The sequence below is a fragment of the Drosophila suzukii genome, chromosome X (genome assembly GCF_043229965.1).
Source record: "Drosophila suzukii chromosome X, CBGP_Dsuzu_IsoJpt1.0, whole genome shotgun sequence".
In the NCBI taxonomy this organism is placed as follows: Eukaryota; Metazoa; Arthropoda; class Insecta; order Diptera; family Drosophilidae; genus Drosophila; species Drosophila suzukii.
The window spans coordinates 17962290-17982488 of NC_092084.1; the positions used below are offsets into that span (position 1 = coordinate 17962290).

Consider the following 20199-nt stretch of genomic DNA (forward strand, 5'->3'; position numbering starts at 1 on the left):
ATTTATGCAGAGAAACTGTGGAAATTGCGTATACGTCTTGTTGAATCACTGTACCTGGTAATCTTCAAACAATTTAATGTTTTTTAACATTGGATTTTTCAAATATTCATTTATTTAAGATATAATAATCCCTTTAATCAATATAGTTAAAGAAAATGGTTTAAAGAATACCAAATTTCAGCTTACAGCTCTCCCATTTTGACCTGAATTGTTTGAGTGTGTGGGACTTTCATTCCGCTGATCGGTGCCCAAACCTAGAAGCCAAAGATGCGATGCGAAGCGGGCCCAGCGGACCGTATAAAAGCGCTTCAAAAGCGCAGCTACATTTCAGTTGCTTCAAAATTATCGCCCCAACCGCCTGCCGCCTGAGCGAATTGCGATCGTTTTCGAACCGTTTTCGAATCGTTTTCGAGTATCAAGTGTTTTTTTTCTGTTTTGTTTCAAATCGTTTTCCGAGTTTTCTGCGAACATGTCGTTCCTGGGCAACACATCCGATCTGGAGTGCGAAAAGAACGAGTTCCCGAGGCAGCGCTCCACGGGCATCGTCACCAAGGTGGCGGCCCACAAGCTCTCCGCGGAGCCCAAGTGGACCGACAAGCGGGAGGATGACTCCGACTCGGAGGTCTCGTCGCCGGATAACTTTCTGACCAAAGGTGGCCATGGCCCAGCTCTAGTCCTAACCCTTAACCCCTAATCCCTAGAGAATTACCATTGGTATAATCTTGTAGGGGGCATAGAAAAATATATAGTCAGGAGTCAGTTCCAATTTCCAGACAAAACATTTCAATATTCTCTTTTCTTATGAACCTAATTATATTTAGGATTTAGAAACAATCGCTTAAAAACATATATTTTTAAAAATAACTGCATATTAGTAAGTATGGATATTTCTATTTGTTACGGACTTGTAAGGGACTTAAATACTTTGTTAAAATCTGTACTGGTCAGAAAAAGACATTGGTAAAAATTTTAAATTCCTTAAAATTTTATCTTAGCTATAAAAAATGAAGTAAAGAAAAAAATATTGGTAAAAATTTAAAAGCTTTGAAAATAAAGTTAATGTGTTCCAAATTGGCATAACTTTGTTATTGTTAGACATAAGGCATATCTAGAAAAATAGATATTGTCGCTTTAAGAACTTTTAAGATTCAGGACTTTCAAAACATATATCCATAAGCTGTCACTGGTATATATACTTATATATATATATATATATATATACTTAACCTGCAAGAGTAAGAACTTTGCCCTGCCGAAGTTGGTTTTTTGTTTCAATTTCGCTCAGTGCATGACGACTTAACCAAATGACTTCCATTAAATCAAAATCAAAGTAACCCGGTAGCTGGAGAGACTAACCACGTAGCCTAACCAGAGCGTAATCGTACTTACAGGCGCCTTCCTACTGACCCCATCCTACGAGTTGTCCATGGAGCGGGCGGCCCTCATCTGCGAGAAGATGGCCTTCAAGGGATGCTTCAGCTTGACGAAAACCGCTACAGGCATTCTGTTTAAATTCTCACACCCAGATGACTATCAGGCGGTGTTCAAGAAGGGCTTCCACAAGGTCACCGGGGCGCGTTTCTACCGCAAGGTGAGCCCACCCACCCACACCCACATCTCCAGTGATTGGAAGGGCATTATGGGGCACAAGGTATGTGCCACAGCAGTGAGGTCAAAGGTGCAACGCCTTCTAAATAAAGTTGGACTGTCCCGAGAGTATCATAAGTGTGACTAAACACAGAAAAGTATTCGTGCCTACACAGATCAAAATTTATGATCGCAGACTGCAATTGAACATTAAATTTAGTGGCTTTTTGCACATCAAAATTATTACCCCACAGAAAGAAATATTCAAACTATCTTGAAAAACTTTGGAATATTTATCAAGAAAAGATACAAAATATAATTTTCCATTCCATTTTTTATAATCTTTGGGCTTCAAGTACTATAGTTCAATACTTAATACTTGCTTTTACTCACCTACCTACTTTTTCATTAAATTATAACCAGATATAGAAATCGTTATATAATTTCAAAACTTTTAAATCGCCTATTTTTTATGTTGTTTCAATATTAGAATCTATAGCAAATACATTTTCTGTTCCGATAATATTTGAGGATTATATTTATCTTTTATACATTCTATAAAGCTACAAATTCAAAGCAATTTCCCAAAATTATATATTGGACTTTCGTTGCACCTGCCTGGTGTTAAACCCACACCCCAGAGCTTCCCATCACTGCCCATTCCCACCTCACATTTCACCCCATCCTCATCAGAACCGATCGATCATCTTCTGCCAGACTAACCCAACCGACAAGTGAAATATGCAAATTTTATTTCCCCCATTTTACAGCAAACATTCTCGCGCAGCGTGAGTATACCCCATATATATCCATGTCGATTGATGACTCTCCACTGCGATTGGGATTGACCCAGCACAGACATAACACCCCGAAACCCTCAGAAACCCACATTTATATCCATCGATCGATCTAGCCTAGCTTAACCATGCGCATGCGCAGCAGTCACTCTCCGTTCTCCCTTCGTTCTCTTCTGTGACCCACAGATAGCCATTCCGTGCCGGCCAAGGAAGACCTTCACGCTGTACGTGCTCGATGTGCCGGAGGATCTGCCCGTGGAGGATATCCGGCATGCCATGTACAAGTTCGACTCGGTGGTGGAGGTGGTGCGTCTGCACATCTACTCGAGCCTCGCCAGCAACGCCGCCAACGCCTCCTCCGCCTCCGTCGCCGCCAGCTCCTCCTCCGCCGGCGGGGACAAGGGCGTCGAAGGTGAGCAGATCCAGCTGCTGCACACGCCGACCCAATCTCTGCGCCGAGCTGCACTCCGAAGTAAAGTACCCACCAATTGGTAACATGCGAAAAAATATTGAAATTTTAACCCTACCCCTGTCCCAAATCGAAACTCCTCCAAAGTTGTGGTCACCAAGAAGGGGTTTTCAACGTTTTCAAAGTATTCTTAGTGAAACCTCTTAAGAAAAGCAGTATATATATATGTATTTTAATATAAATTTGTGAAATTTTCGATATAACAGAGGATTACTATATACAAAAATTGGTAACTAAGTCTAATTTGAAGTTGGAAACCCTATCCTAAAAACCATTAATATCTATAACCTCTAGGTGGAAAATCATGGGAATCATCATCATGGGAATACACCCATTAATAACTTTTAAAACTCTTTGATAACTGACTTTGCAGGCACCTCGAAGAGCGTGGGTTCCGTGGTGGGCGATGCCATCGAAAAGGCCGAGCGTCCGGAGCGCAGGGAATTGCCTCCTGCCGTCATCCGGGTCACCCTGGCCTCCATGGATGAGTACAACATCCTCTTGCAGAACGGACTCAACTTCTACGATGCCACGTTCTTTCCCACTGAGGCCAACATCTCGCTGAAGGGCGCCAAGATTGACTATAAGCGCAGGTATCTAAACGAAATGCCATCTTTAGCACCTTATAACTTGTCTATAAATATCATGTGTTCTTATAACTGTCTCAATAAGTGGTGATTAGAAAGTAAAACCATACAATTTTAGAGGTGTATCATTTAAAAATCTAAATCTGATTTGTTTTGGTTTACTTGTCTTCAACATAAAAATCTCAAACATGATATACCAAACATGAAATGACATCTTCAGCACTTTATAACTTGATAAATATCATGGGTTTTTATAACTGTTTCAAAAAATGATGACTAGAAAATAATACCTCTAGTATATCATTTCAAAATCTAAATCAGATTTATTTTGGTTTACTTTTCTGGAACAAAATAATATCAAACATGATATATCATACCACTTAAAGTCTAAAAAATGTGTTAGAACATTCCAGTTCTTAGGGAAGTATACTTTTAAAACATAATCCCTTGATGTTTTTGCTTCCGCAGAATGCTCGATGGATCGATTCCCGGACGGGTGAGGGAACTGCTGCCCGTTTTCGATGCGGCTGGCTTCTGCAAGCTGCCACCGCCCACCAGCAAGCTAATTAAGCCGCCGAGGTCGTAGATCCGATACCATATGACACGATACGATACGACGACAACGCGTTCCGGCCAAATACTCGGGCCCCCTTGACGACCACACTCCGGATTCGGTTCTACCCATTTTATATTACCCTACTTCGCTGTATACTATACACATAATGCTGTTTTCAACGGATGCCAACGTTTCCGCTCGATCCGCCGATCCGATCCGATCCGATCCATAATAATTCCTCTTTTGGCTACCATCTATGTTTTTGTTGCCTTTCTATGTATCTGTCTCCCATGTGAACTCTTCAACCTTTTTTTTTTTTGCTAGTTTTATTATTAAAGGCCCATAAATGGCATAGCGTTTAATTTGTTTGATTGTCTAACAATGAAAAAAATAAGCAAACACACAGAAAAGAAATAATAAAGATGAAATAAGAAAAACACTTTTCAATGGCAAACGGAAATGGAAAAATTCAGTTGATGTGTATATTATTGGGCAAATGGATGGGCCTCTATATGGTCTTATGACTACCGTGGCGGGAACATCCTGTTGACAACGAAAAATAGGAAATACCAAAAATGTTGGGCATGCCATAGAAATGTATGCAGATTTCAGATTCTTTTGAATGGGAACTAAAAATAAGAATTTCTCGTTCTACAGAAGAAAAGAAAGTAGTTTATAAAAACCTTTTTAAAAATGGAACCTTATCTGCAATATCAAATTAGCTAAAATTGAAGAAAACACATTCATTTGGTTTAATTAATTTTTTTTTATTCATTTTGCACTTTATTTATTTTTAGTTAATTCATTTAGTTTCGTTTTAGGTATACATATATCTTGATTGATTTAACAACAGACAAATTTTTGCACAAAGCTCAACACAAAGACATAGATCGTAATATATATTCGTAAGCATATCAATTACCATACTGTCGAATGTCTTGTATATCGTATAATAATAATTAATTGATTTAAAGCATATAATAGATGTATATAATATATGTATGTATATATATATCTTGTATCTGTATAGTAGTGTATAGTATATAGTCTGTTTAGGAAATACTCAAACATGAAACGAATCAAGCGAATCGAGTCAGACGCAAGTTTCATTCTTTTCGTCGTTTGGAAAAACATTAAATAGCGAAACGGAAACGGGCAAAAAAAAATAAACAATACATTTATGCAAATAAAAATAGTAATAAAGTATATATATATGTATATCTGTACGTGTAGGAAATTGAAATACAATTAAAAATGTTACAATAATCAACGATTAACAAAGAATACACATATTGTAGGACACTCGAATCGCGTCCTCCTTGCCGCGGCACACATAATAACAGACGAGCACGAGAGCAGAAACACGGACTTTGCTGCGGCAAATGGACACCGACTCGGACACGGAATCCGGGGATGGAGCCGTGCCAGAAATGTTACGGATAGAATACAGCTTTCAATACACGGAGTGAACAATGTTGTCCTTCTCCACCAGCAGTCGCACCTTCATGCAGCCATCGGAGCCGCAGGAGAACAGCCGGCCGAATGGATCCACGTACACCTGGCTGACGCCCTGGCCAGTGTGCTTGAAGAACCCGTTCTTGGCATGCTCATGCGGGAACGTATTGATCAGCATGAACTGATTCATGTCCCAGATCTGCAGGATAGGCAGGGATTAGTAGGAAGATCTCAACCAGAATCTAAGCTATCACAACTCACCTTTATGTCACCCTCAATGGAGCCAGTGACAAAGAACTCCTCGTGCGGATCCAGAGCTATGCACTTGATGGTGCTATCATGGGCCTGTCAAGGGTTTAACGAGGATTATTATCCAATTTAACCAATATATGTATACCAAAAGCTCACCTGATAGCGATGGCGCAGCGTTCGCTGTCTCACATCGAAGACGCAAACGTCGCCGCGTTTGCCGCAGGAGATGAGTACCTGGTGCTGCGGAGCAAACACCAGACAGGACGATCCCTGGTCGTGGCAGGTGAAGGCTATAGGGGTACCATTAGACATCTACAAATCTTTATCTACCCAAATCTACTTACCCGACACACAGGACTTCTTGTGGGGCAGCAGTGTGTCCCAGATGTTGATGTTCTTGTTCTCGGAACTTTGACCAGCTGTGGAAGGGATTGAATGTAACAAGGACTCTTTGGAGAAACGGCGGTGTTACCACATCACAACTCACCGCTAGCCAAGAGACTGCAGGAACCAAGGAACACGAAATCGGACAGGGCCTTGTTGTGGCACTGGTAGCTCTGCAAAGGGAAAGGTTCAGGATTAGAGGATGGCTCACAGATGGGCCCAGATGCCATGTGCCAACTCACTATGAACGAACGATTGTTCTGTGAGGCAATGCCCGCCTGCCAGAGACTGAGCTTGCCGTCGCCATCGCCGATGCCGAACTTGTTGCCCTGCTCCGAGAAGCGGCAGCGCGTCACCTTGGCAAAGGTGCCCGATGTACGGGGCGAGCAGACGGGCTGCTGGTGACCCCATTCCCAGATCTGCACAGATCCATCCTGTCCTCCGGTGAGGTACAGCGGCATCAGCGGATGGGCGCTCATGCGCTTCACGTTGTCCACCTTGTGGCGCAGCACCTGTTGAAGAAAAGGGGCATCATTGGACATAATCTTCAAATGCTTGACAGGATCACCCACCATGGATGTGCCGCGTCCCGATTGCGAGGCACTTTGTGTGCTGGCATTGGACTCGCTGTAGGCATTGCTGTTACTTCCAAATTGGTTTCTGCAGGTAAGGATCATCAGTAAAGATCATCAATCATCATGAATAACTTGACTTACTGCTCCTGCGTCTGAATGATCAAGAAGGACGAGCTGTTGGTGTCCGCATCCTTGGACAGGTTCATCATGTCGTAGTCGCACTCGTCCTCGTACCAATTTGGTGATTCCAGCAGCAGTGAGATGTCGAACTCCTGGATCTCACGCGGATTTGCAAAGGCAATCATCGAGGAGCTGTTGTTCTTCAAGCAGAAGGACAATATCGACTCGTGGTCCTTGTGAATGATCCGGATGTGGTCGGTATTCTCGTTGGTCGAATGGGATTGACCTTCGGAGAAGAGTTAGCAATTAAGAAAACAGCATCAATTTTACAGAAGGAATTAAAGACTCACCCTCATCGGTCTCGTTGTCGTTGTGGGTGTGGTGCGATCCCCGTGTGCTGGGCTCCATGTTCTTGCCAAAGATGCTCTTGATGAAGACCTCCTGGGCAGGCTCCTGTCGGACCAAAAAGTTCCATAGTCGTCGAATGGGACCAGCCGATGAGCCCGAAACGAACGGAGTGTTGTCCTTGTTCAGCAACGAGCGATACTTGTGGATGGCCAATCCGTTGATGCCGCTCTCCGCATAGCATCCGGGTATATAATTTCGGGACGGTGGCCCGCGGGCTATGAGGTCACTGAGGGCAAACTCATTCCAGCGATTGAGGGTCCTCAGCACTTCGTGCGAGAGTGGACTGATGACAGGTAAATCTGTACGAAACGGGGTGAGAATATAGAACGGGATGCTTAGTGGATGATGTCGAATGGATGGATGAAATGTTACAACTACCCTGCAGTTCGATGCCGGCCACCTTAACCAGCTCCTGGATCTTGTGCGTGCTGATCTTAATGAGGGCCAGGCGCAGGATGCTCCACGAGTACGACGTGGGATTGGTGTGCTCCGTGTTATCCTTGGCCTTCAGTTGCGATCGGCTCACATTCACATCATCGTCGTCCTCCTCCTCCTCCTCGTTGTCCGACTCGTGCGAGTCGTCCGTGTCGTAGTCATCGCATTCTGCAACAAAATGACCATGGCAATTAGGGGGTAACTGTTCGCAGGATCCAAGACCTACCGGTTGTGGGCGGTTTGGTAAGGAAGTAGGACAGCATGGACGTCTCCGGTGGCATGAACTGCTCCCGGTACGTGGGCTTGTCCTCCTTCATGTTGCTGGAAGTGCTGTTCTGGCTGAAGCTTCCCAGGATTTTCATGTTCAGCTTCATGCGCTGTTTCGTAATAGAAGTGACCGTGTTCCAAACGCTGTTCTCATCCGCCGGCTCTTCCGAAGTGGAACCAGTGCCACCAGTAGGTCCGCCAGCTCCTGCTCCCGCCACCATTTGGTTGGGAGGCTGGGCTGCAGCGGGCTTAATCAGCAACTTTTTCATGCCTCCGCCGAAGAGAGTGGACCAGGTCTCGTTGTTGAAACTCTGACCACTCAGGCGGTACAACAAACGGCTATCGCAGGTGGACAAAGAATAAATAAAGAGTGCCATGTAGGTGGAAACAAAGGACTCCAGCAGCAAAACATTCAGCTTGGGCACATCCTCGTCCTTCTCCCGTGCCAAAAGGGCACGCAGATTGGTTACACCCGGCCACTTGGATGGAGTGGTGCAGACGCCAGCCGGCTCATCAGTGGAATACTTGCGCCTGCGGCCATAGGCATTTCGGCTGCCCACCAAATAGCTGCACTCGAAAGACGAGTTTATCTTGGCTATGTTCTCCATTCCCGGACTGGGGTAACCATTGAAGGCCGAGTTGTTAACCACAAAGCTTTCAGAATCGCAGAGTGACTGATAGATGCAGGATGACAGTGCCACGGCCAGGTCCCGGAGCACAAAGATCTCGCTCAGAGCACTGGGTTCTATTCCCGGGAACGGCAGCACCTTGATGATGCTCTGCAGCATATCCACCGTCTGCGATTGCAGGTACTTGATGGGATCGGCTATCACCGTCTTGTTGCCCGCCACACATGCGCTAAGCAAAGGCAATGTGGTGGGGAAGGGCAGCGGGCTGAGGAGCTGCTGTTGGGTCTTCTCCTGCTGGAGCTCCTGCAGAAGCAGCACCAGCTCCATGCGCACGGAGGCCAGGCCACCGCCACTAGCGCCGTGTAGAGAACAATAACTCAGCAGCGTGCGGAGCAGGGTTTCATTGGCTGAAGGGGGTAAGGGTTAATCCATTAGATTACATACCTAGTTATATAGTTATGTGGATAGTTATAGGATCTACCCAAGATCATCTTACCCTTGAGCCAACGCTTGCGTTTGGCCGCCCGCATCACCTTGGCCTCAAAGTCCTGCTTGTCCTGCATGAGGATCTCATGGAGCGTGGGTCGCTCAGTGCTGGGATAGATGCTGGCGTTCATCTCCTTGTCCCTGGCCTCGGCATCTGTCTCACCAGAGTCGTGACTCGACTGTTCCGCTTGGCTGCAGTAGTTGCACAACTGCTTAAGAGCCTCCACCTCCCGTTCCAGCCACATGTAGAGCTGGTAGCGCAACTGGCCGCCATCTACCTCAAATCCGGTGGCCAGCGTGGACAGCTCCTCCATTAGGATCTTCAGACAGGCAACGAACTTCAGCTGCTGAGCCATAATGTCCATCTTCGCTTCGTTGCCATTAGATTTGCCCCTGCCAAGGATGGATGCCTGTGGCTGCGGGGTTGCCAGCTCCGGTTCATCGGGCTCAAGATCAGGATCCTCCTCTTCGTCCTCATCATCCCATTTTATTTCGAACTTGGCCTCTGACTCGCTGGACACGGGAGCGCCCCAGTCGAAGGCATCAGCAGTGCTCTGCGCAGCGGCCGGAGTTGCTCCCCACTGGTCCATAATGCCCGTGTTGATCAGTTCCTCCTTGTTCTGCTGGGCAAGCTCCTGAGCCTGGCTGCCGGCCACACTGCCGCCGGAATCGTCGCTAATCTTTTGGGGCAGCTTGTTGAGCACCTCGAGCGCCAACGCCGGGCAGCCGCTCTTGAAGTGCCCATGGGCGGTGGTGAAGTATAGCTGCCTCTCGATGGGCGTTATCGAATCCTCCAGCTGCAACTGCTTATCGCAGGCCACGGCACTGGGAGCAGCATCGCCGGCATAATTAAATCCGGACAGGACGACATGGGCAATGCGCTTCTCCTGCGCCGACAGGGCGATATTCTGACGGATGAGCAGGGGATGGGTGCGCAAATAAATGTAGAAGTTAAAGACGTTCGGATTTGTGGCCTGTGGTTCGGGACGCAGAAGGTCCTCCTCCCTGTAGCTGCTGTGTAGGCTGCCCACGTTGTTCAGGAGCAGGGTGTTCAGGCTCTCCTGGTACTTCTTGATTGTCCAGTAGGTCATCGAGCGCAGGAAGGGATCGGGATGGGCGCGGGTAAGGTCACAGCGACCGGTTTCCGCATCCGTGCCCAAAATGTGCTCGTGCAGCAAATGGTGATAGTAGCTGCCCTCGGCATCGCCTTCGTAAAGACGAGCTATGATTAGGGCCAGCTGGAAGTCCTCCAGCTTGTTCATGCACACCTCGATGGCATCATTGAGGCTATTGGCCAGCAGGAAGAAGGCCACCGCGTGCTCAAATCTCTGCTTGCCTAGCAGCACAAAGGCATTCTTTAAAGCTGCCTTGCGCCAGCGATCCTCGGCAAAGTTATTGCCAAAGAAGGTTGTCATCTTCTCGTCTCGGCGAGACCTGAACAGGCCCCACACCAGGGACTTCTTCTTCATGGCCAGGTAGTAGATGGCCGCGTCTAGCGGCTCTTGCTTCAGCTGGTAGGCGCACTTGGCCAGCTTCTCCACGCACCGCCTCAGCGTGTTGATGTTCTTCAGCCAGTAGCCCATGCCCAGATCCCGGAGCGTGGCCCACCGGAGATCGCCCTTGGTGTAGCTCGGTATGAGGTTCAAGAGCTCCTCCTCGCTCTCCGAGTGAAAGGCCCACACAATGTTGGAGGTGCCCACGCCCTGGCGCTGGAACTGAGCCCGCTGCTGGAGCGGAAGGCAGCGCAGCAGATAGGTAAAGTGCTTCATGGCCAGCAGGAAGCGCAAGCCGCAGTCATCGAGGGAGTCGGTACTGGTGCTGCCGTCCTTCACAGCTCCCGATCCAGCTCCTCCGCCCATTCCACCCGACTTGCCCTGATCGGCGGCAAACTTGTCGGAGAAATCCGTATTGCATGTGGCCACCGTATCGGCCAGCGCCAGTAGATGCATCTGGTCCAGCGAGGAGAGTCCGGGCAAATGGGTGTGCGTCAGCAGGCGCGACAGAAGCTGTCCCTGCCGCGGACCAAAGTGTGAAATCGAGTGCTTCTCGGGCAGCGAGAGCCGGCGCTCCTGGCGCTTCTTCTCATCGCCCTCGCTCAGCAGCTCATCCAGATTGTCCTCCGAATTGTGCATGTCGAAGAGCTCATCGTAATCCTTGTCGCCCTCGGCATAGTTATTGCTCTGACCCGGCGTCTCACGATCCGCATTGAGGAGCACCCACAATGGTAACGGCGGAATGGAGTTGATCTCTGCGTAGTCCAGCATCAGCTCCTCGGGAATCTGGGTGGTGCTACCACGGTGCTCTGCCTGGATGTTCTGATCCGCCGTGTAGCTAATACTTAGGGTGCGAGATCTCGACCAGCTACGCTGTCTGGCATAGCCATCCTCGTCCTGGCCAGCTGTGCTCGAACTGTTGCCACTCATGCAGCGCACCAGATGCGCCAGGATCGCCTTTACCCAGCGGATCTTGCCGCAGTTGAGCAGCTCCATCAGCTGCTTGGGATGGTATTGCGGCAACACTGGACAGGCGATGCGAGAGGCCTGGAACAGGCCGAAATCCGTCATGTAGTCATCGTTGCCGCCCTCATCCGCACCGGCACCATAAGAGCCAGCTCCTCCTGCACCACCAGCTCCATTCATATTGGCCATGCTGGTGTTGCCCAGACGACGCTTCTTGTCGTGCGACAGCAGCTGCAGATTGGCCGTGCTCACTTTGCTGATCAGTGGCATGGAGGCCACATTCTTCAGACGCAGCTGTGTAGATTCATTGGCCAGCGAGCGCAGATCCTCGTCCCTTAAATTCCGGGTATCCGGTACATCCTCTCCAGCAGCGGCAGCCGCGGCAGCTGCAAAGTGCGAGGAGTAGTGCGGCTTCCATTGCGAATACACATGCATTTCGGAATCCATGGCCACCACTAAAATGCCATCGCGCACCCAAGAGATCTGCATAGGCAGCGGCGGCAGACCATCGGCCGTTTGCAGGTCTATCTGTCGCAACTTCATCCAACGGATCTCGTCCACAAAGTTGGGCTGCGCCAAGGAACTGGCCTTCCGCAGAATGGGACGGTTCACCGAGCGCGACTCCTTCATGGCCTTGATGTTCGCCTGGGCAATGTCCGAGCTCACGGGTGTGTATAGCAGGATCTTACTGCCCACCGCGACGGTTAGGATGTGGGAGCCATCCTCCTTGCTCACCCAGTCCAGTTGGACTAGATGCTTTTGGGTCAAAGGACAGGTGTTGCCATTCTCGGCGATGCTCTTCCGCAAGGATTGCAGGGTACTAAAGCTGGGCACGGTTAGCAAACCGGATGCAGCAGCCGATGGTTGCCTATTGACGGCCAATTCCGGTGTGGTCTCCCCACTCCTCGGGGATCTGCTCTCCGGATCGTGGGCGAAGGTGTGAAGGACTTGATTCAATCGCTGCTTCTTCGCCAGCAGTCGGCTGTCGTGCAGGTAACTCAAATCGATGCCGTGTCCAATGTTGATCCGCGGCAGGTGGACGTTCTTCAGGTGAATGGTATCCTCCAGCACCCACTCGCTGCCGCCGGAGCTCTCGCACTCGTAGATGGCCACGCATAGGTTCACGTAACGCGAGTCCGGATCGGGTCCCTTGTTGGGCCGCGTAAAGCTCTTGCCGTACTTGTAGGCACAGGCTATCCGGCCAGAATAGGCAGCACTGATGTTCAGCGGCTGGCCCGGGATCTCGATGGCCGAGTGCTGGATGCGGCTAAACATTTTCCATTCGCTCCAATGATAGGCATCGCTCTCCGGATCCTGATCATCCTCATCGCCGATGGGTTCGCACTTCCAGAAACGCGAAATGGAATCCGAGCAGGCGGTCACAATTATGTACGGTGCAAAGCAGGCCGGATAAATGCTGGAGCTGCTCAGGTGACCGGCCGCCGGAGAGGCATGGATCACGTCCACGCCCTCGGGCAGCGGCAGCTCTTGGGTGCACACCTTCTTCGTGGTAATCGAGATGTGCGGCGCCTCCACTTGAGGGCCGAAGTGCTCGGCTCCCGTTAGTGTTTCCGCTCCCTGCGACATTCGCCTGGGATTCTGGTTGCCACCGGCACCATCCTCATCCGGCTCCTGTGTCAGGTTACTATCCGGCACATACATGGCCGTCTCGGAGAGGAACGAGTTCTGCTGCTTGGAGCTGATGACTATGCGCCACATGTGAATTGTGCTGCCGCGCAGCGTCTTCTCGATGTTCACAATATAGAAGGGTTCCTCGAAATCCGCGTTGCGTTGCAAGTCTACAATTGCATCCATGTCAGACTCCAGTAGGGCGTTTAGCCGCGGCTCCTCCAGATCGTGGGGATCCGTCAAAGTTGTCCTCTGTCCACCCGTGATCAACTGGGCCTGGAACACGTGAAGGAACTGCGTGTTCTGCCAGTCGTGCTTGGCATCAGAAATGGCATCCAGCTGCAGGATGCAACCGGGCCTGGCCGTCGACTGCTGGGACACCACCTTAAGTTTGTCGTGCAGCGCCGATCGCTGGGCCCGCATCGTGGACGAAGCATTCGAGATCATCGACGACAGCGAGTGCGACTTGTGCAGCGTGTTGAGGTTCTCCGAGCACGAGATCTCAGCCAGCAGGGTGCGTGCATCGATAACCGCTTGGTAGACGCGCAGATTCTCGCCATCGCTGGCCACAAAGCAGGCGGACGGTGAGTTACTGTAGCTGCCCAGTGTGGTGCTCGGCAAAAGCGTCGGGATCCAGGCCACATTGCTGAAGGCCGAGATCTCCGGCGAGTTGATCCTGGCAAGCTCACTGACCCCGCCCGAATGGCACAGCGGTCCCACGGAGTCCACACGCCAGAGGATCAACTCCGAACAGAAGCCCGTGGGCGTAAATACATCTTTGTCTCCATTGGAGCCACCAGAGGGTCCTGTCCCAGTTCCTCCGCCCGAAGGAAGTCCTCCACTGAGGGGCTGCTCGAACGGCGACATCGGCGACTTGGCCTCTGAGTCGGGCAGGTTGTGGTGCGAAGTGGAGACGAGCAACGGCAGCACCGGATGGCAGGTGATGTCGTTCACCCGGAACCGATGGCCGGAGGCACGGCTCACGTGGCCAATGCTTAATACTTGGGTGAACTTCGTCTTGAAGGCGAACGTTAGCTGCCACAGATTGAGGGTGCCGTTCGAGTGCTTGGTCACCATGGACACTGAGGGAGAAACGTTCATGGGCAAAGCGCTGGCTCCAGCGGCAGCCGAATCCTGCGAGCTACTGCTGTGCTCGGCTCCTCCGCCTCCGCTGGCCGCAGCACTGCGATCGCCGCCAGCCTCATCCTGATCGGCATCGCCTTCCCGGTCGCCATCCTCATCGTCGGCAGCATCTTCCTGCTCTTCGTCGTGCCTCTCAAAGGTCTGCCCCGAGTGCTGGTCACTCTTCAGGGAGGAATCATCCGCGTTTCCCTTGTGGAACTCATCCTTGCTGCGTACATTGTTGGCAATGTCGCGGAAGGCCAGCGGATGCGTGCCCGTGTTGAACAGGCTGACTGTGGTGGACATGGACATGGCGTCGCCCAGCGGAAAGGCCGAAGGGATGCGCGTGGAGAAGGAGACCTGCGCCTGCCTGAACGAGCCAGGATAGTAGTCATCCAGCCATTCGATCACCCAAATAAGGTAGCTCCCGTCTACCGGATGGATGGCGAAGAGGAGATCCGGACTCTGATGCCAATCGCGCAACAGACACTCGATCTTGTTGTCCAACGAATCCACCAGCTGTGTGATTGGGTGCGCCGGCTCGTTATTCAGCGAGTTCTGCGACGTCGTGTTGGACATGGAGTTCAGATGGAGCCCGGCTCCCGCTCCTCCGCCACCCATACCCGTGCCCGCCGTGTGCTGCGAGTAGCGGCTGTACTCCTCGCCGCTATCGTCCACGGACACGGACTTGGACGAGCGCATGTACTTCTTGTGCGGATGCGCATGCGAGTGGGAGCCGTGGGCATCGTCGGGGAGATCAACGCCACCACTTGAGGCATTCCCATGGCCGTTCTCCTCGTCGATCACCTTCTTGGTGAGCTCCTGGAGTATGGCCTCCGCCTGCAGCGTGAAATGCATCTCCTTGTTGTTCAGCCAATGCAGAATAAAGACATTCTGGTTGGCTGGATCGCTGGTCTGCATCGATGGCACCAGCGGGATGTCCGTCTCCGCGTTAATCGACGCGGCCAGGTGGAAGTGCATCCCGGGTGTGACGCCCGATCCCTGGAATCCGTACGAATGAAAATCGTGGACGCTGCACGAGGATGGGAGAGAGGGTATCGGCCCCAGATAGTTGGTATAGCTGGCAGGGGAGCTACCCATACCGCCCATTGCTCCGGTGGTTCCTCCGCCACTGGCCACGCCTCCACTGGTTGCTCCCGGGCCCGCATTCGCTCCGGCCTTCATGTGCCGACGGATGTGGAAGCAGGTCTTCATGTGCTTCAGCCGCTGCATGAACCGGTGCTTGTGCCGATGCGTGCGGAATTTCGGGTTCTGCGAGGCCATCGGATCGAACTGGGTCATGTTCACCATTCCGTCATCCGGCAGTACCGTCTCGATCCAGATGCGACAGATGTTGTCCAGGCAGGAGGTGACCAGCATATTGGCCACCGATCCCTTGGGCATGTACTTGCTCGTCTTGCGCCACACAATGTTGGACACGGCTCTCGGATGGGCGATGTACACGTACGTGAAGTTCAGATCTCCGCCGGAACTCGAGCCGGTCACATCATCGCCTCCATGGCGTCCAGACGACGTGGGACCGGCGCCAGAGGAACCCTTGGCCGGGAAGAGAACCTGTTTGTTCTCGTACCAGATCTTCACCAGCCGATCGTTGCGGCCGCAGGTGGCGAAGAGCGTTCCATCCGGACTAAATGCCATGTGGTAAATGGGTATGGCCGTCTGGCAGCTCCAAATGTTCTCCCACGTGGACACATCCTCCGTCTGGGCGTTGCTCGGCTGCTTCGGCTCCTTGCTCTCGCCGATCTCGAACTTGACGCCTATTTGAAGAAAGGATTGTGATTAGAAATGGGTAGCTATTGGGGATTACTCAAGGAGGGGATTCTAAGCTAACAAAACCTTCAATGCAAACTATTTCAATGGAAATTCACCAATATCATCTGGGTTGGAAAAGAATCGAATTCAAGTGTCAATACAACTCTGCGATGGTTCTATAAACAAATTTCAAACCAAACATTACTAAAGAAAGGGTTTCGAAGCTGATGAACCTGGAATCCGAACAATTTCAATGGAATTTCAACGATATCACCAGGATTTTAGTTTAAACATAATTTTAATTTGCGAAGATTCTATAAACAAATTTGTACCCATTTACTCAAGAAGGGTATTCTAAGCCATTAAACCTGCAAATCCGAACAATTTCAATAGAATTTCACCGATATCACCAGGATTGTATTTTTAGCATGATATTACATTGCATTTCAGTATCAGTACCATTCTGCGATGGTTCTATAAACATAATTAAACCCCATATACGAAACTAATCCAACACATCTTTGGAGTTTCTCTGATTTCACTTGGATTTTAGTTGGAAATAAATAATTTCAAGTAGTATTACAATGTCAGTACCAGACAGTCATAAACAAAGTCCAGCTTAAACAGATCTCAAGTACGTAATTAAATACCTGCAAGTATTGGAAACCGGAAAGAGTAAACTTACAGTAACAAACCCAAGGAATTGTTCCTGTTATTAGCTAATTTAATTTTAAACACAAACTTCTTATATGACTTTATAAGATGACGTGTTTTCTAATGAAAAACAAATAGAAAAAAAACTATTATAACATGCAAAAAAGAACCCCCTTTTTATACACTTTGCATCTGTGAATCATCTACTCCCACGCCAATCGATAGTTGGCCGCAAAACCAAGAAGGGGGTCAATAGAATGGGGTACAAGGCTCACCCGTGTGCTCCTCCTCCTGCTGGTGAGTGGGCGACTTGCTCTTCCACAGCTGGATGTTGGTGCCGCCGGTCAGGAGACGGGTGCCCTCAAGATTCCAGGAGAGGGTCACCACGCTCGACTGGCTGGTGAAGGAGCCCGTTTGCACCCATCTGCAATGGTGAATGGAGTATGATGAACTGGATATCATATTAGGATGCAAAAACCATGCTCACCTGTAGTCCAGAAAGTGGGTATTGTGCTTGCTGGACTCAATCACCGGCGTGGGCTCAAAAATGCATATCTTATTCTCATAGGCCGCCGCTATCTTTCCGGTATCGGTGCTGCAGTCCAGGGCGGATATCTTGACATAGCCATGGTTGGCGCCCGGAATGATCTGGACGCGCTCGAAGGTGCTTGCCAGGATGACCACATTGCAGCCGGCGGCGTAGGCCTGGAAAAGGGAACAAAAACCGGGGAATATTAAGTGGTGCGACTATACTGCAGTTAATCTTTACATTATACGATCGTTATGTGCTCTTAAAGCCTTTTGTTTTCAAGTGTACTTATATACACGGGTACAGCGTTTATATACACAGGTATATAGGTATGCATATATCGATAACAATACCCCAACTGTCCAGTTAACTGGCTTATCAGGCCGGCTGACAAGGCTCTTGCCACATCATGTTTGGTTACCTGGTTAGCTAAAGTGTGTTTGATTTATTTGTTGAGCTGTCTCGCTGATATGCTCATTATCGTGGCCACAAATTTGAATACCCTGCTACGCTTTTCAAATGGAAGGTGGTAAGGGAATACTATATATAGTACTAATAGTTTAGTAGAGGGTTTAGCAAATGGTGTAATTAATTTCCTCTATTTTATTACTTGACTGCATAATGAGTTGGGACAAAGGGGCGTAAAGCTGATTATTTACCCGTATCATAAAGCATTTTTTTAGACTGTAGCTCGAAACCTGTTGGAATTATTTGCTTTACCTTAATTGGTTCAAATATAAGTAAACCCTATTGTTTTGCCTAAATGGTTGAATCACCCACCTTTATCGAATAATTAGTTCATTGATTTGAGAGATTATGGTTCTCTTGTTTAGTTATAGCCGTGATAAAAGAGGAATATCAAGAGAGATTCGTTTGTAGTTAAGGTATAATTAAAAATTAAGCTATATTATTCGATGCATTTTAGTGGCAAGGGTATAAAAAGTTTCTCATACAAAAAGGGTATCTACTACACTTTGGTGACGGGTTTATTTTTAACATTTTGTTTTGACGCACTGCTCTAATTTCCTTCTTCTCAAGTGTCAGCTTTACTTAAAGCCCTCTAGAAGTCTTTTGCGGGTATATCTATTATTATTACCCATTAAATATATAAAAAAGATACCTTTTATGGTGGGTTTTCCCACTACCTTTTCGATTACCGACTCATTAGTTTTGCCACAGATAAGATAAGTTTATATAAAGGCTGTTTGCTAGTTATGAATAACTTTAAATTGCAAAAGATGTTGCTGATATTAAAGGGAAACACTCATAATAGAGGGTTTCGTATAGCTTATTTTACTATTATAAACACAGTATTGATACTATTCCTAGTAACCCTGCTCCTGTTTCATGGTTTCCCCACAAACTCGATAGATGGCGCCAGGGGATTGTCTTCGTGCCGACCACTATAGACTAAATAAATATATACATATGCATACACTCGAAATTAAACAAATTGAAATGATGGCAAATGATATGGCGCAAGTGGTGGGGGCGGTGAAAGGGGTGGGGCGGTCTGAGAACAGGGGGACTGTGTCAACAGCGGTGCTGATTACAGAATAGAATATAGTTGAATATAGAATGTACACATACGCCCCGTGGGGCCTCTCATTAGAATGGCGAAATGTGCACAGTTAATTATGCTTCTTGGGGTTTGCAGGAAAAACAGAAAACACAGACCTCGGTCTCTAGATCGTATAAACATTCCGAGTAAATACTACAGTATATAATGCCATATAACGATTTTTATGGATCGAATCTTAAGTTAGATCGTTTTAGAAGGTTTCCCAGGGAATTTCTTGTGATCGTTTGAGAATACTTTTCCGGTTAACTCGTAAATGCCCAGATTGCATATAGTATATGGTACTATATATAGTATAGGGATCGAAAAAGGCACATTATAAAAGCGTGCTCACGTTTTTTATGGCCGTTTATAATTCCAATTTGCCATTGACGTGTGACGGTGAGGGGGACGAGGGGGGCAAGGGAAAGGGGGGAGGCGAGAAAGAGAGAGGCAAAGAGAGAAAGGGAGTGTGGGCGAGTGGGAGGGGGACAACCTGCAAGCTGCGAAATTAGGGCATCAAAGGCCACCTGACCAATCGAAGGGTACACACACACACTCGCACACTCTTACACCCTCTCTCACTGCAATGCACGCATGTGTGCGTGCGGCTTGTTTACTGCCAGCACTTGACCTTAAAAAAAAAATGTAATTAATTGCTGGCCAAGTATGTAAATGCAGGTGAAAACAAACATTTTCTGCCACACACACACACACACGCGCTCACACTGCGATTTGTTGTTATCGAATTTTTGCACAGCGCACTCACAAAAAGTTCTCTATCTCATCATTATTTGCATTTGATTTTTTAATTGACCACCAAGTGTGGCAAAAAGCGATCATATACACACATACACGAACTGCACACACACACACACACATACGCAAATATGTAAATAAAAACATTAAAGACGTGCTGTTCTGGTTGGAATGACGACGACGACGACGGCGATGATGATGTCCCGTTTCCAATTGGAAGTGTGGAATTGGATTGTGTGCTGAAAAAACGGGGCAAGTAGTCGAAGGCGAAGCGGGGAGGCGTGGCCGGTTGGGGCAGGGGGCGATCAATGCGTTGCAAATAGTTCTGAAGATTCCTTCTCCTCGCCTGAATTTCCCCAATCAATTCGGTTTTAGATTCTCTTCGCTTACTGTAAATGGGATTCCTTCCACGGAGCCAATGGCGAAGCACCGGTCGCCCGCATTGCAGGCGCCGCTCAGTATCTGGTGACAATTCATAATTTACACACGGTTGATTATCACATCACAGCGCACGGATATTGGGGGCTGGTTCTTTGGTTTCTAGCACGAATTTTCCTTGCTTCTTGTAACAAACGACAACAAAGTGACATTACATAAAAATCTTGGGGCCAGCAGGGACGGGCAATCGAGCAATCGAACTATCGATGTTAGGGATGGAAGGTGTGTGAACGAGCTATGCCATGGGGGGTGACAAGGTTAAACTAGCGAG

The 20199-nt window shown here is 48.7% G+C and overlaps 2 protein-coding genes across 7 annotated transcripts; one reads left to right on the top strand and one right to left on the bottom strand.

Annotated features, from left to right (window-relative positions):
- The first annotated feature begins 322 nt into the window (after positions 1 to 322).
- LOC108004574 (uncharacterized) lies at positions 323 to 4468 on the top strand. 5 transcript variants are annotated; one of them, XM_036821269.3, is made up of 6 exons: positions 324 to 653; positions 1392 to 1591; positions 2358 to 2375; positions 2571 to 2856; positions 3227 to 3446; positions 3909 to 4468. In XM_036821269.3, the coding sequence occupies exons 1-6, from the start codon at positions 470 to 472 to the stop codon at positions 4024 to 4026; spliced, it is 1026 nt and encodes a 341-aa protein (XP_036677164.1). In that variant the 5' UTR covers positions 324 to 469; the 3' UTR covers positions 4027 to 4468. The 5 variants fall into 5 exon arrangements, with proteins under 5 accessions (XP_016922999.1, XP_036677164.1, XP_016923000.1 ...); XM_017067510.4 differs by lacking the exon at positions 2358 to 2375 and having other exon boundaries at positions 323 to 653; positions 1392 to 1651; XM_017067511.4 differs by lacking the exon at positions 2358 to 2375 and having other exon boundaries at positions 325 to 653; positions 1392 to 1651; positions 2571 to 2796.
- Positions 4469 to 4742: 274 nt separating this feature from the next.
- Positions 4743 to 20111, bottom strand: Rbcn-3A (rabconnectin-3 alpha). Of its 2 annotated transcripts, none has more exons than XM_036821268.3 (15): positions 19881 to 20111; positions 17132 to 17349; positions 16920 to 17068; positions 9018 to 15995; positions 7852 to 8928; positions 7566 to 7793; positions 7133 to 7489; positions 6804 to 7068; positions 6660 to 6747; positions 6330 to 6599; positions 6191 to 6260; positions 6048 to 6122; positions 5860 to 5993; positions 5713 to 5796; positions 4743 to 5650 (listed from the first exon to the last, which is right to left on the bottom strand). In XM_036821268.3, exons 1-15 carry the CDS (start codon positions 19965 to 19967, stop codon positions 5450 to 5452), a joined length of 10281 nt encoding a protein of 3426 aa, XP_036677163.2. In that variant the 5' UTR covers positions 19968 to 20111; the 3' UTR covers positions 4743 to 5449. The 2 variants fall into 2 exon arrangements, with proteins under 2 accessions (XP_036677163.2, XP_016923099.2); XM_017067610.4 differs by having other exon boundaries at positions 7569 to 7793; positions 19881 to 20110.
- Positions 20112 to 20199: the final 88 nt, after the last annotated feature.

What these genes read in the sequence shown, in the direction of transcription:
- LOC108004574 (XM_017067510.4), top strand. Translation starts at nt 470, where the DNA reads ATGTCGTTCCTGGGCAACACATCCGATCTGGAGTGCGAAAAGAACGAG. An exon ending in AGGGCATTATGGGGCACAAG is followed by an intron (nt 1,652 to 2,570) that starts GTATGTGCCACA and finishes TGTGACCCACAG; the next exon opens with ATAGCCATTCCGTGCCGGCC. An exon ending in GCGCCGAGCTGCACTCCGAA is followed by an intron (nt 2,857 to 3,226) that starts GTAAAGTACCCA and finishes CTGACTTTGCAG; the next exon opens with GCACCTCGAAGAGCGTGGGT.
- Rbcn-3A (XM_036821268.3), bottom strand. Translation starts at nt 19,967, where the DNA reads ATGAATTGTCACCAGATACTGAGCGGCGCCTGCAATGCGGGCGACCGG. An exon ending in ACGCAAGCGTTGGCTCAAGG is followed by an intron (nt 8,929 to 9,017) that starts GTAAGATGATCT and finishes TACCCCCTTCAG; the next exon opens with CCAATGAAACCCTGCTCCGC. An exon ending in CGGCATCGAACTGCAGGGTA is followed by an intron (nt 7,490 to 7,565) that starts GTTGTAACATTT and finishes CGTTTCGTACAG; the next exon opens with ATTTACCTGTCATCAGTCCA.